Below are 15,174 nucleotides of genomic sequence, written 5' to 3'. Positions count from 1 at the left end.
CAGAAAATTCTTGTTTGAATAGATCCCCTCAAAGCAGGTTCAACCAGAACAGGTTGTTGAGGGCCATGGGATCACTTAGGCTGGAAAAGTCCTTTAAGATCATCGAGTCCAACCATAAACCCACTGCCACTCCCCTAAAGTCCATATCCAGTCAGGTTCTGAGCTTTCCAAGGGTGGTGACTCCACAATTTCTCTGTGGGCAACCTGTTCCAGAGTTTGACCACTCTCTCTGTAAGTTTTTTCTTCAGTTTAAGTGGGATTTGCTGAGTTTCAGTTTGTGCCTCTTGTCCTTCTATCAGCACCTCTGAGGAGACACTGATTCCCTGTCCTTTACTCCCTCCCACCAGGTATTCATTTATACACATTCATTTATACACATTTATTTATACACAAGAATCCTGAGTCTTCTCTCCTCTAACCTGAGCAGTCCCAACTCTCAACCTCTGCTTTCATGTTAGATGCAGCAGTCCCTCAACCTGGAGCCTTCACTGGGCTCCAGTAAGTCCCTTTTACTCATGAACTGGGATCCCAGCACTGAATTTGTGGTGTTTGGCAAAGGATCACCCACCTCCCTCAGGGTGCTGGGAATACTCTTCCTCATCCTCAGCCCGGGATGCTGCTGGACTTTGCTCCAGGCACACTGTTGGCTCGTGGTCAGCTTGTCCCCTAGGGCCTTCCAAGAGGTTGTTCCCTAGAGATTTATCCAGCAGTGACTTTCTTAAACCACAATTGCTGAAGTTTCTAAAGAGCTTTTAGTGACAGATTTTTCCAAAGTGTTTCTGAATATAAAACCAGGCTTCCTTCACCTTCAACCACGTGGTTGCTGACCGCTTAAAAAAACCCTTCAGAACAATAATCTCTCTTGGAGGGAGTTTATCTTTTTTTGTTTGCAGTTTCTAAGCTTTACCAGCAGCTTCTGTGCTGTTTCCAATTCCAAGTTTAGAAGGCACAGAAGGAGCAGGCTGTGGAGAGAGAGGGAGAGGAGTTCTGCACTGGTAGCGCTATAGAAACTCCATTGGTATCTCAATTTTCGGAACGCAGCTGCCAGTGGCACCGTTCCAGCAGCTGGGCCAGACTCCAGCATGGAGGTGCCCACCCGGGGCACTGTGCCAGGGTAGCTGAGAAGGGGAAATCTGTTCTTTCCCTCCGGGCAGGGCCACACTGCCGACTCCAGCTCCATTCGCCTTCGGGCTGGGATTGCTTTTGGCAGCGGCTGGAGCTGGGAGCTGTGCTCTGGGACTGCTCCCCTGCTCTCCATGGAGGCAGGAGACAGAGATCCCCTCACCAGCACCTGCTGACTGCAGGCTCTGACAACAGAAGGTGTGTGAGCAGAAACCGCGGGCAGGAAAAACAGAACTCAGCCTCAGTGCCATCTTCCCCAGCAGGGAGGAAGGGAAGGATCTGCTCTGATCTGAGGGAGTGGGAATGAAATGTTTGGTGCACTGGCTGCCCCAAACAGCCTCTAATGCTGGAGCTGCTGCTGCAGGAAATGCGAGAACAAACAAATTTAAAAAATATATAAACATGAAGGACACCTTTTAGAGGAGCTGTTTCCACTGGGGCTGGCATTGCCGTGGATTGGTCACATCCTCATCCAAGGAATAAAGAGGAGTTGTTAGAGCTCACTGCAGGATGCAACCCGGGGAAAAAACTGTATTATAGGTATGCAAAACCAAATCACTCCCAGATATCCCTTGACAAAACTCTCCAGGGTTTTTATCAGGAGTTAATGCAGTGTTTGTTGCATACCCAAGGCACAATTAACGCCTCGGTCACCTAAGGTCATGCAGGGACCTTGGCAGGGAGCTTCTCTGTCTTTGTGACAATTTATCCAACGGGGGAGTCTCTCTATAAGTTTATTTTTCCATATTGTCTCCAACTCCCACTGCCACCTTCAGGGATGCTTTGGCAGTCAGGGAATTGTTTTGTCCTCTGAGGGATTTCTGAGGGGAACAAAGCTCTAATGAACACAGTTAAGTTTTGGTGAGACAAACTTTGTTTTACTGCTTAGAAAATTTAAATCGATTCCTGCAGGCTGTTTTTTTATTTAGATGATAATTTTAATACACACATTTGATTGTTTTGCTAACCTATGACACAAACCAATTCAATTTTAGTCTTTATAATGTAAGGGATGAGTTTGTTTTTTTTTTAATTTTTACTTTGCATATTGTGTCCTCAAGCCCATAATTTGCCAAATGCTGCATTAGAGTAGCAGAATATATATATATATATATATATATAAACTCTTCACGTATTTAATTTAGCTTGAGAAATATTTCTGCAAGGGAAAGAAGCTGATAAAGCAGTCCTTTAGTTGCATTTCTTGTTTTCATGAATTCCAATTCTGTAAAATCTAGTAAGGTAAAATCCAGGCTCCTGGAAACTGATAGGAAAATTTCCTTTGAGTTTTGTGCCCCAACATTGCAGAAGCTTCACCTGTTTGAAATGCAAAAATGTGAAAATTTTAAGCCTTCAGTAGTGAGGCAGCAGATTCTTTCTCTTCTGAGCATCCTTTCCTTTTTCTATTTTTTAAAACTGCACAGTGCTAAGTGTAGGTTTATCTTAAACAGAGAAATTTGCACATGATGAATTAGACATTAAAGATGTTCGGGGTGAAATTTGGAGCTCGAGTAGAACCTTCAGGACTTGAAGCAGTCTGGGATCTTCAGGACTCGCTGAAAATCACTGGGGCTTCCTGAAGAGCAGGAAAAACCCTGGTGGAGTGGTTTTCACTCCCCATATAAGCAACAGAGAGAAAACAGGCTCCTCTGAAGGGAGGCAACTGCAATGTTTTGGGGAAAAAACAATGCTTTTGATGTGTGACCTTCTTTGGTGGTGCACATGGTTCATTCTGCAGGCAGGAGTTCCATGTTCCCAAAATAAACTGATCCTCTGGGAGGATCTCTTGGTATCAGATATTTATACAAGGCTGAGGCTGTTTTCAATAAAAGGAAGAACTTAAATCAAAACATCCTCATGCTTCTATAGCTCTATTTTCTTCTGTTTTGAACTGTTCCTTTTGGATCCTTTGTTAGAAGTTCAGCTCATAGATAAGTATTCTTCAAGTGGCTTAAAAAGAATTCTGGAAGGTTATTATTTTTAAAGAAAGATTAAATAACGTTTCACCTGATGTTATACAACCCAAGTAGAGCTTCCTCTTCATTTCTGAGTGAAGTCTTTGCATAATGATTCGTAACCAAAACATTTCCCCTTTGCAAAGAATTCAAACATCACGGCTGAGTGCTGTGTCTGCCATCTCCACTGTTCCTCAGGCTCCAAGGATGCTGAAGGACAAACTAAAGAGAGTAAGAGGAGTTAATAAAAAGCCATTGGAGAAGGGTTTTTGTCACTGGGATATTACAATTGGGCAGATCTGTAATAAAAATTGGATGTCTTGAAGGGATCAAGTTGGTGAGAGGAGCTGGAACCCCACTACCTTTGCTAAATCTCCTCTCTCCCCCTGAAAGCCGAAAAGCCAAACCCACCCCAGAGCCCTGCTTTCTGGCAAATGTCACACAATTAGAATATTTGAAGAAAAAAGACCTTAACACCATCTTGGTTTGGATTCAGAGCAGTGCAGGAATTAATCAGGGTCACCTCTGCCATCAATGCCTCGATGCAGTTGAGTGTAAATAGTTTGGAACTCCTGTGAGTGCATTATGGTGGATGTGGGAGCTGCCAAATCTCTCATCCTGAGAGCACTCGTTGGTAGTGTTTCAGTAAAGTGGAACATTAATCAACATCCTCATTTTAAAAATTAGTTGCCTGCCCTTCCTGCATTTATTTTAAAAAATGGAGTATCTTTATTTATCACTTATAGGAAATGACATTAACAGGCCACCTAAAAGACCTGGTAAATCCTGGTGTCTCTGGGACACTGGAAATATATGAAATATACACAGGAATACATGAAATATGAAAAGAGAAAGGAAGACAATGGTTATTCTTTGTACTTTTTCCATATCGTGCACGGAAGGAAAAAGAAATGCTTTTATTTCCAAATGCCTGAAGCTTGATAGAGTGAAAATGTAGGAGGAGGCAGAACTTTTGATGCTTTTAAGGAAGAGGGCTCCTCAGCAAACTGGACCATGGGGATGCTCAGCAGTCAGTGATTTTTTCTTCCCAGAGGGTGGGATGATTTTCCCCAGAACTCACAGGAACATCCCAGAGGAACAATGCAGAGCATCCTCCTGCCCTGAACTTGTGCACCTGAAACAAGTCAGTGAAGAAAAAGGTGCTGCTCCCCAGAGATATTGGGATTTAATGATGCTTTGCCTCTTCTCCATACTTTTAAAGAGAGATATTGTGATTAAGTATCGATACCTTTCTAAAAATATTTCCAGCTTGCCATATTCCCAAATTTAAGCTCCCAATCCACTGAAGACAATTTTATTTTCCTATACCTCAGACACAAAAGAACTGTTACAGATGCCATTTTTCCCCCCCCCAAAATCATGTTATGATAAGGATATAAATGTTTTTATATGAACTATATCTCCAGAATACTCTGTGTACCTTATACTGTCAGGCATTTCCTTACCATGTGCTCCAGAACTGAATTAATGGAAAGCTGATACCTATTTCAAGGGATTTGGAACCTGCCTTCAGAGAATGTTGTCAGGGAAGTGACTCCAAAGCCTCTGGCCTCTTCCCTGTCTCCTGTTGTGCCAGGCTGAGTGAGGTAACTTTGAGGATGAAAACTGATAAGGCCAGAATCAAAGAGAATCTCACTCTTAGGAGACTGAAACTGCAGTTTGGAAACCAAAGGCAATTTTTGGATCTCTCAGAACCCTGCTCTGGGTTCGCTTGCTGCCCTTCCCACAGCCACTCATCCTTGCTCTCTGGAGGGAGCATTCCAGCCCCAGTTTTCTCAGCCAGCACTCTGCAGTGGAGAGGGACTTTTTGGATAAAGTTTATTTCTTTTTTTTAACCCATGCACAATCACAGAGTGGTTGGGGTTGGAAGGGATCCTCTAGATCATCCAGTGCCACCCCTGCCCTGGGCAGGGACACCTTCCACTGTCCCAGGCTGCTCCCAGCCCCAATGTCCAGCCTGGCCTTGGGCACTGCCAGGGATCCAGGGGCAGCCCCAGCTGCTCTGGGCACCCTGTGCCAGGGCCTGCCCACCCTCACAGGGAAGGATTTCATGTCTCCTCCTCTCTGTGAACACTCTCATGGTTTATACGGTTGTATATTCTCTGTACATTGTACTGTCAGGCCTCTCCTTACCATATCTTCCAGAAGTAAAGCAGTGAAAAACTGGTACATAGTTCAAAAGACTGGCATCCTGCCCTCAGAAAATGCTGACAGGGAAGTGAATCCAAAGTCTCTGGTCTCTTCCCTGTCTCCTGTTGTGGCTGCTCCTCTTGGAATCACACCAAGGCAACCAAGATACCCCCTAAACTTCGGATTAAGGAGTGCAGGAAAGCAAACCAGTCTCATAACAAACACTATTTCCCTCATGAAAAGAAGCGAGAGGCAGGCAAAGAATTCCTTCTATACATCCCTGAAGGACCCTCAGCATGCTTTGCTCCAGCACCTGACTTTCCACGTTGGATGCCACAGGAACAAGCAACTGGTGTGGCTCCGGTGCTGAGGAAGGTCCTGTCCCATTTTAACTGGGTGGTACTTGGCTGACAACAGCCCCTGGGGAAATTAGCATCTCAATATCTGTAAAGTGATCCCAGCTATAGTGCCGGGCTCCAAAGGCAGCAATGAATAAACAAAACTCAGAGTATTTAGGTCCTGCTTCTCCCGAGTTTCCATTCTCCCAATGAATATACCGCATTCAACCCTCTGGAAGTGACATTAGCAGAAGGTAGGAGAGAGACTGCCTAGCAACCCACAGAAATCCCAAAGAGAGGTGGAAAGGAAGTGATTTTCATGTAATTATTCACCCCTACAAAAGCTGTTGTCAGGTAGACACTAGAAACATAGCTGTTTTATTCTTCCCCTAACCTACTTTGAATCTTTTGAGAATCACTACCATCAAAGAGAGGGAAAAAGAGCTTAATTCAGCCATTTTCTGCCTGGCCGTTTAAGTGGTGTTTTCCTGCTCTAATGAAGGCTCTGCTTTCAGAAGCTGTGTTGTTTAGAAAGCCCTGGGTAGTAAACTTCAGAAACAAACTCACTCCTGGGTCCAAAATGCACCATTTTTGTTGCTGCTTCCCCACAACGCACAGTTCATATTTTGTTTGGGTTTAGTTCCCCACTTAATGACATTTCCCACTGAGTCGAGAGAGATAATTTTTTTTTTTCCAAGAAGGCATTTGGGGACAGGGGACAGGGGCCAAAAAGCTTATTTATTTTAGGTAACGTGCTTGGTGCCAGGCTGCTTGGATCCAGTGGGTTTTTTCCTTTATTTTCTTCAGCCAAGCACTCCAGCTTTGCCCTCAGCCACGACTTCTTGTAGCTGAGGCTGCTTGGAGATAACTGAGGCATATTTTTGTGCTGTTCTTGCCGTCTGGATGAGCCTGGAGGAGCTGAGAATCACTTGTCCAACATCACACCAACCACTTTTACATCAATGACCGTCAGAAGCATTGCCACTTCAAGCAGCCTGAGGCGCGTCTTCAGTGCCTAGTCTGACTTACATCCTTATTTTTCTACAGTTGCACTGCTAGCATAGGTTCAATAAATGCAGAGAGGATAACAGGCATTGAAAGCTTGCTTTTAAAGGGCTGTAGTCACTGGAAAAGAAGTATATCAGCAGTAAGTTGTATCACTGCTGCAAGTGTGTTTGTTGAGGCAGCGACATCCAGAGTCGTCTGTTGTGAAGAGCATCCTAAAAATTCTCAGAGCTTTAAGCAGCATCTGTAGCTAAAGCAATATTCTGCTTTAAAATTGTATTCTTGAAGTCTGTTTTACTCACTGGGTCTTCCAAGATTCTACTTCCAAGTGGAAAGCTGTATTTTTGTACTCAGCAAAAAGATTTTCGTCAGGACCCCAGGGATTAACTGGTTTAATTTTGTGAAATAACTTATTTTTGGTCTGATTGCTAAACACCGAATGTCTTTTAAATTGACTCTGTTGAGAAGATTTGTAGCTTGTTTTTAACCAAACATATACCAAGGCTATTTTCTAGTCAAATATGAAAAACTGTACAGGTGCAATAACTGTGTTGACAATGTGGGAAAATTAAGATGATAAAGTTTATTCTTCCCTGTTTGATTTTGCCTGCAGAATTGATAGGAAGAAGATAAAATCAGTGCACTGCTAGTCAGGGAACAGCAGCATGCGTGCAAGGAATGGATTTGTTCACTTTGAACGTCTGCATCCTCCAAGTGTTTGGGTTGTTTTGCAAATGGAACAGAACCTTGACCTCTGCATTCCGTGTTTTGGCAGCTGCACAGCCCAGACATTCAGCTGATTTCTGTGTTCGCTGCTATTCAAGAAAAAATTTCACTTGATTGCAAGAGAGTGACTAGAGAGTGAATGCAAACTGGTTGGTTTTATTGTTCCTGCCTCTGCACAGAGGCTTGGGTTGGTGGCAGTGAATTGTGTTTTGCACCTTGTGCAGCAGAATCCGAAGGTGCTGCACGTTCCTGCTCAGCGGGGCCTGGGCAGATGTGGTGCCTCAGCCTCTTCTCCATCCATTCCACAAAGCGTTCTGCACTGAAAATACCCAGGCTGCATCTCTGTCTGCCTTTGGGAGGGGCTGTCACGTGAATATATAACATTTTTCAACTTGAGGAACATGGGAAGTGTCAAAAGAAGCAGCCAGGTGTAGATCTGTTGCCTTCCTCCTGGTACGTGCAGCCTATTTCTCATCCCATGCTCCCTCCTGCTGCCACACCAACAGAGGAGGCTGTGATGTGGTTGAATGTTCTTCATAATGAAAAAGCCAGGAAAAAAATCACTTTATTGGAATATGATCAGAGATAAAATGCTCAGTCCTCCACTACTGCCTACGTTAGCATTATTCCTGGAAATACATTTACATATAGACATAAAGATGGGATTCGTAGCAGAGGAGTGTAATAAAATGCAATTTAGGGAATGATTCTTTTCACTGCACATTACCCTGGTGCTGTGAAGGCACTCTGCAAGCAGCAGAATAACTTTTAGCTTCCTGGTGTCACCAAAAGTTCATCTTGGGCTAAAATTGTCCTTTATTGGAGAGAGCCGGGCTCTAAGGCTGGGAAAAGGAGTGTTGCAAATAGACAATGGTAAACTCTCTGTGTGGGGAGCTTCAGCGAGGTCAGAACGTCCTGGTGGGATGTGTTTCTCCGTATGGGTGAACCCTGAGCTGCATGTGAAGCCTCACACAGCACGAGCACCTCGTGTTTGCTGTGGGGTGACAACAGAAATCCCCCCTGGTTTTCAATCCCAGCTCCTCCCAGTCAGGTGCTCCAGCTGGGCACTGAAAGCAGCTGGAATGATCCACTGAGAGAAAAGAACTTCCCAGGATATTGGAGATGAAAGCAAAGGGTGAAATTGGGACTTTGGCTTCTTCCCAAACCTATTAGAAACTGCATTTTTTTTATCCTGGCTTTTTTTAGCAGTTATTTTGGGCTTTCCTATAGTTTATGTCAGAAATTATTCTGAGCTGTTGCGGCAGTGCTTGAGCCACTCTGACCTCATTCCAGAGGACCGGAAGGAAGCCTTTGTTAGGAAGAGGTCTGGCAGGTACTTTTGAAATGCTCTGATTCTCCAAAAGCTTCATTAGTGCTCATAATTAAACCTGGTGCTAATTGCCCCGTGTCTGATGGGGTCACTCTTTAAGTGCAGGTGTTGCTTCAAGGTCAAGACCTCACATTCTGATGGTTTCTTACAGTCCTGTCATACCTAAACCTATCTGGCAACAGGTTCTTTTATTCAGGCATTTGTGATAAAATTCTGCAACTCTACTTGAAATTTCATTTATTATCTCCTGACAGCACAGGCTTTATTTTTCAAATTCTCATTTGAAACTGAAGGCAGTCTGCTTTTTAAAATACAAACACTGCTGAGATTCATCAAAAAGTAATGAGTAATTGAAATTAAAAGAAAACCTGGAGTGATTGCTCATTCTCTGATAACAAAATGGGAAATAAATGACTGCCAGCATTTGGAACATCGTGTTTTAAAGAGCAGGCACAGCTTTTAAGTGGTCTGGGAGCTCTCCCATATCTCAGACAGTTTCATGATGGGGTTGTCATTAACCACTCTGGAATTAGGGATGCTTTGAGCTTTGGTGTTCAAGCTCACTGTTGAGAATGAGAAAGAAAAAAAAAAAAAGGATATTTATGATGCTACACCCATGGGATGCAGATTCCAGCCAGTGTGAAATTAATGCCCTTGGTTTTGACAGGAATACTCAAAGGAAGCAAACAGAGCTGTGTGGGCTGTAGGAAAAGCCAGGGCCAGACAGAAAAGCAATATATTCCTGTTATTTACTGGGGGAATCCTCCTGGTGCTCCGTTGCTGTTCCTGTTTACGTGGGGACACTGGGATGTGGCAGCTCCTTCAGCTCAGCCCTTGCATTGAAGCCCCGAGCTGTCACCTGAGCCCCTGGGGTGTAAAATGAGCCCTCTCCGGTGACAACAGAATGTATTTTCTTTTTTTAAAAAACCCTTCCTATCTTTTAGGAGGATCAGACTGAAAATAGCTGCCTGATCCTCCCATGTTCCCCAGACATGGAACAGTTTTACACCTTTTGGGTTATTCAGCTGTTTGTCATGGCTCTAAAAGCTCATGGAAGTGCCAGCTAAAGTCAGTCTTCCTGCATTCACGGGAGGGTTTCATAACAGCTGCAAATCCAAAATATATCCAGAGAGCACAGGAAGTAAAGGGAAGGTACAAAGTTAGAAACCCCTGGAATTCAGAGCTATTCCTTCAGGTGAGCACCATTGTTTTTCATTCCATGCATTATGAAAATAATCAACACCAACACGTCACAGGTTTTCCCTCAGGTCTCTGCTTTGTTCAGGCACTAAGCTCATCTCAGGACAGTTATGCAATATTTCGTTTTATCCCTCTCACTCCTTGCTTGGCCCTCTAAATTCACTGCATGGGGCTTGAGCATCACCAAAGAAAAAATGGCTCAGCCTTGCAAAAGGACTTATTTCTGCACTGGTCACGTGCTGCAGAAATGTGGGTTATTTTATTTTCAGTATATGGCATGAGCCCATCCTACTGACAGAAAGACATTTATATTGAGACTGAAACGAGGGGCTGCCACTCTTTTGGGGATTTTCAGTTTGAAATTGGGGTTTTTTAGTTGTTCAAGAAGTGACTTTAATTCACTTTATCTGCAACAGTGAGTGCCCAGTCACTTTGTCCTTCACTTTGGACACCCATTAGAGGATAGCCAAGTTAAGAAACACGTGAGAAAAGGTTGCCTGAAGTGATTTATGGACATAACATCCCTTAGAAACTTTATAGCAGGGACATGAAAAGGACCTAATTCTCCAGAGCAGGGTTCTGTTGTCTGCACTACAGCGCATCCCCCTTCTTTCTTCCTTATCCTGCTTTCACTGCAGGAGCTACAAAGGAGGCAAGGCATCCTCCAGACAGCAGCATCCTGTGTTTGTCCAGCTCAATTCATCTCCCTGGGCACAGAAAGCACTCATGGAAGTGAAGATTGTGTCCTGCACCTGCCACAAGAAGGCCAAGTTAAAGTTACCCAGACAGAATTAAAGTGTGGGTATGGCCAACTTTTGAGAGCTGGACTTTGCCAAGCAGCACTTTCCATTTTTAGTAGAAAATGCTCCTGTTTATTGTTTTGTGGGATTGTTTGTACCAACAGGAGTTATCAGCTGAGGCTGCTGTGTGAGAGCTCATGGTGTGAGGCAGGAAAGCTGTTGCTGGAGTGTGGGAATGCCCTGGAGTGGGGATCAGGGCTCTGCTTTCCCTTCCCGCTCACAAGATGGGAAGATTCACAGCCTCTCACCCTCCTGCCTCCTTCCTGCTGGGAGAAAGCAGGGATGCCGTGGAGTTACATCCCCTTCTCCTTTTGGGAACAGAGCTCATCACAGGGGCTTGGGGAAGGCACTGATTCCTGTCCAGGAAGGAGCTGGAGCAGTGGCTGTGCTGTGTGCTCAGCACTCCACCCAGCTGGAGAATAAAACTGTAACGGGGGAAAAAAGCACAACACAGGAGATACAAAGGTCCTGTCCTTTGGCACTGGGATTTTTCAAATATTAGGGTCAGTTACCAAAGGTTTTGTACTTTAATTTTAATCTTGTTTGGCATGGAAACATTTTACATGTGATTAAAAAAGCTGACAAAGGCTTAGCTCCATCCTTTAAAGTAGGAGCTGGTAGAAACTATAAAACAGTTCCAATCCCAAGTGTGTGAGTGCTAAATTGAATTAATTAGCAGTGACCAAAGGGTTTTCAAGGTGCACAGTTCATAAAGCACAGACAGGGTGTTCTCTGGTCCAGGTCCTTTCCTCTGGACTTTACTCATGCCAGAAAAGTATTGAGCTGTGTCACCTTTCAGACAAATGTCCTCTTTAGTCCCAGCTGCTGCCCCAGGGTTGCTGGCAGTGTCCTCTGTGTCCCTGCCCTTCAGAATGTCATTGTTCTGCAGAACCGTGCTACCTTCATTCCATGGAAAAGCTTCTGGTCTAAGGCAGACTCAGCGCTCTCAGAAATAACCCATAATGGTTTTGTGGCCGTGGGCTGGGTGGGTGGCACCTGGATGGCACCTGGATGTGGGATTGGTGTCTACAAGGGCCCATCTGTGCCCACCACAAGTTGGAATGAGAACAATTCCCCTGAGGTGCATTTTGTGAATGGCTAAACTGGGGTCACATAGACTCATAAACAATGTGCGGAGCTCACCAGATTCCCCAGCCATGACCTGAGCACTGCAGTCCAAGGATAGATGTCAAATGGTTCCTCGCTGTTGGAGCAAGGAGATGGAGAACTGATCTGAAATGTCACCTGCATGGCTTGGAAATGTTGGCATGTCTGGCAAAAATCCAGCTCTTGTGTTTTTTCAGCTACCAGCAATCTAATCTACCTGGGAGTTCTAAATTTATGTTCCTTTTGCCACTTTGCTGATCACTTTTTGCCATTTTAGAAACCTGAACAAATTAAATGTCCCTGGTCCTCTGAGTGTACAACCCAAAAGAGGCTATACTGATTGTATTATTCCATTCAGCAGATAAAATTGCTCTCCATTCCTGTTTAAACATCAGCCCTAAGTTCTGGGGGAATTTCCAGACTGATGCCATAGAGTGCAACAAAAACTCTCTTCAGTCTGATTCCAGTTTTACAGAATATGTGAATATTTCTGTGCAGATGTTTCTCATAAAGTGTTTGTCACTTTTTAGGCTGATTCACCGTGGGCTGCCACAGTCTTTGTTTTCTCTGAAGGAAATAGCATCACTTGTGGCCAGAGTTTGATCTGCTTTTCTGTCTGGGAACACAGGACCTCCAGAGGGATTTGCTCTCTGCTCCTCTGCTCGAGCAGCTCTGGAGCTCCTCTCTTCCAGCACAGCTCTCGTTTGCCCCCACTTCCACCAGGACTGGCATTCCAAGGAATAATCAGCCTCGTGGGAGCTGTGCCAGCAGGAAGGGCTGTTGCTCCTCTGAATGCTCTACCCTCCCCTGCAACTGTGGAAGGGCAGGAAGGGAAGGATCCGTGTGCTGATCCAGTTTCCCAGCTTTTGCCTGGGCCCCAGAAGATGGTGCATTTTCAGCTGACCCATGCTCCTTCCAGCTTTTTGGGAGCTTCCAGTCTTGTTAAAGAGCCTGTCTGTCAAAAGCCTCTCCGTGTGCAGCTTTTCCTCAGCGATGGTGCAGCTCTGGGATGAAACCAGCTGTGTCTTATTCAGGGTGACAGCAGTGAAACCCTTTAAGCCACTGATGTAAATCAAATGTGATCTTAATGTTATTTCTAAACAGAAACACTCAACAGCTCCAGAGAGCAAGGTCTCACTTGATCACATGTTAAACAAGCACATCCCCTTCGTGTGTTCAGGAGGGTTTGATGGCTGTTGTTAGTCCTGAAATCCTTCCCTGTGTTGCCTCTTCCGTGGCTCCAACCTCGGCAGGGAATGGCCTCACAGCCACTGCCTCTGGTTAGCAGTCAGGGTTAGGTGCTTTGATTGCTCTGCTTTAACAAAGAACTTCAAGAGATCATTTTTCCCAGGAAAACAGGAGCAGGATTTTACTGTATTGGAAATCATAATGCAGCTGTGTGGGTTTGGGTTCTCCACATCACTCCCTTGGAAAAGCCAAGGCTTCAAGGGGTACCTTCAGGTCCAGTGGGAACACACCCACACTGGTCAAGTGAAATAAATTGCTTTATTGCAACACTTTTAAAGCAAGGTGAACCTACCCGTTAATATTCTGAGGTTGCTGTGAGGAGAAGAATCTCACTGTGTCAACTCACGCTTTCTTCTTCTTTTCTCTGATTTAGAATTAAGTGTTTGCATCACTGTAGGATGTAAATGTTCCCACAATGATATTACAAAGCTACTGACTTGTTGAGCTCCACAGAACCTTTTCTTGATTGTATGGTGACCAGCACTATAACTTTGTACTTGTTGGATCCATTGACTATTGCTAAAAAATCCTTTCCCTGGATAAGTGATCCTTTCTTTCCCCAGCTTAATTTATGTGCTATCTAGGAGTGGCTCATTTTGCCTTCAGAGCATTTATTCACACTGAGTTTTTAAGTTTGAATGAATAACAATCCTACTGGAGTGAGATAAATGCAGATGATTTTATTTAGGCTGCAGTTACTGACACCATATAAAAGCCATTAAAGAATTTAATGGGTGAGGTTCTCTAGGAATTTTGTCTTCCCTTTCTACTTTAGGCTGAGCCTGTAAAGATCAGCTGAGCTACTCCTCGTTTACACCCTTGGGATGGGGAGGGGGATTTCACTCTCAGCATGTTTTTCTTTTGAGGTTGTCATTTGTGAAAGGTTTGCCAGACTCTGTTGACCTGCAGAGCCTCCTCTGTGGATTTGCAGCCGATATTTGGCACGAGGGTGACTTCTCCTGGCTGCTTTCTGAAGCCCTCCCTGTTCTCTGTCTGCAGGTGTGGGTGGATGCTGGCACACAGATCTTTTTCTCCTACGCCATCTGCTTGGGGTGCCTGACAGCCCTGGGGAGCTACAACAACTACAACAACAACTGCTACAGGTAACACCTGCCACGCTGCAGTTCTGCTTTTGGGGGGCAATTTGCAGGGGTGGAAGTGACCATGCAAACACCTGCCACGCTGCAGTTCTGCTTTTGGGGGCAATTTGCAGGGGTGGAAGTGACCATGCCCTGAGCTTCACTTGGAATCCCTTCTCTTTTCCTTTTCCATGGATAACCATAAGCCCACGCACGTGTTTTCATAGGACAGAGACCTGTAATGTTTCTTGGTACTGCCCCAGAGGAGCTCTGCTCCAAAATGTGGTGTTTTCATCCCTTTTTGGGCATATCTGACCCTTGCACAGCCCCTCAGTATGCACAGGGATACCAATCTCATGCAAAAATACAGAATTTCAGACAGGTATAATTGCATGTGTGCGCATTATTTAAGCTGCTCTTTAAAAAAATACTACCAAAAAATTGTCATTAAAAATCACCTCAGTTTGGTCCACGCCCTGACTGTCACTTGTCCCCATTTTTTGGGGAAGTTTGCAGGCCCTAGCCCAGAGGGAATGGGCAGCACATCATGGCTTATCTCTGTATTCCCAAGGAGGGAATGGCTGATGACTTCAGGAGGTTTTAATCTCCCCTGAATCAATGCCCAAAGGATATGACTTGCACAAAATCCTCATTTCATGGTACTGGTGTGGGCAGCAAGATGAGCTTTACTCTTTTCTTCTGGAATCCATGGTTATTGAATCAGATTTCCTACAATTCCTACAAGGACAGTTTGGTTGTAGTGACTCCATTAAGATCTCCAGGTGGAGAATTAAAATTTCATGTTTCTGTAAAGGAAATAACACAGTCCAAAAGTGAAAGAACCCCAAAAAACCATCCCCAAACCTCCCAAAAATATTTAACTCTAAATTACAGTTTTACTTGGACAGCTCAGGAGGCAGTTTTAGGAAATGCCTCCTTCTTTCCATGTCTGAGCAAGACAAAATCTTCTCCTGCAGAAAGGGATGTGAGTCCCCTACAACCTTCACAGCCACCCCACAGAGCATTGTTAATGAACCTTTTCCCTGATTAGCACAAGTGATGCTTTAGCAAGGACACCACTCCCTTTCCTCTCTTACTCAGCTTTATTTCTAT

The 15,174-nt window shown here is 44.6% G+C and overlaps 1 protein-coding gene across 3 annotated transcripts in view; it reads left to right on the top strand.

The window, feature by feature from the left end:
• The window catches only part of SLC6A11 (solute carrier family 6 member 11), an 86,749-nt gene that overhangs the window by 55,367 nt on the left and 16,208 nt on the right, over positions 1-15,174 (top strand). For all 3 annotated transcript variants that reach the window (XM_008636039.2, XM_017737358.1, XM_017737357.1), the window contains exon 8: positions 13,982-14,085. In XM_008636039.2, coding sequence (XP_008634261.1) covers positions 13,982-14,085 — 104 coding nt within the window. The remainder of the gene's footprint in view (positions 1-13,981; positions 14,086-15,174) is intronic.

Source organism: Corvus brachyrhynchos, unplaced genomic scaffold, assembly GCF_000691975.1.
Source record: "Corvus brachyrhynchos isolate BGI_N302 unplaced genomic scaffold, ASM69197v1 scaffold266, whole genome shotgun sequence".
NCBI lineage: Eukaryota > Metazoa > Chordata > Aves > Passeriformes > Corvidae > Corvus > Corvus brachyrhynchos.
This window is presented reverse-complemented; position numbering and strand designations above follow the sequence as displayed.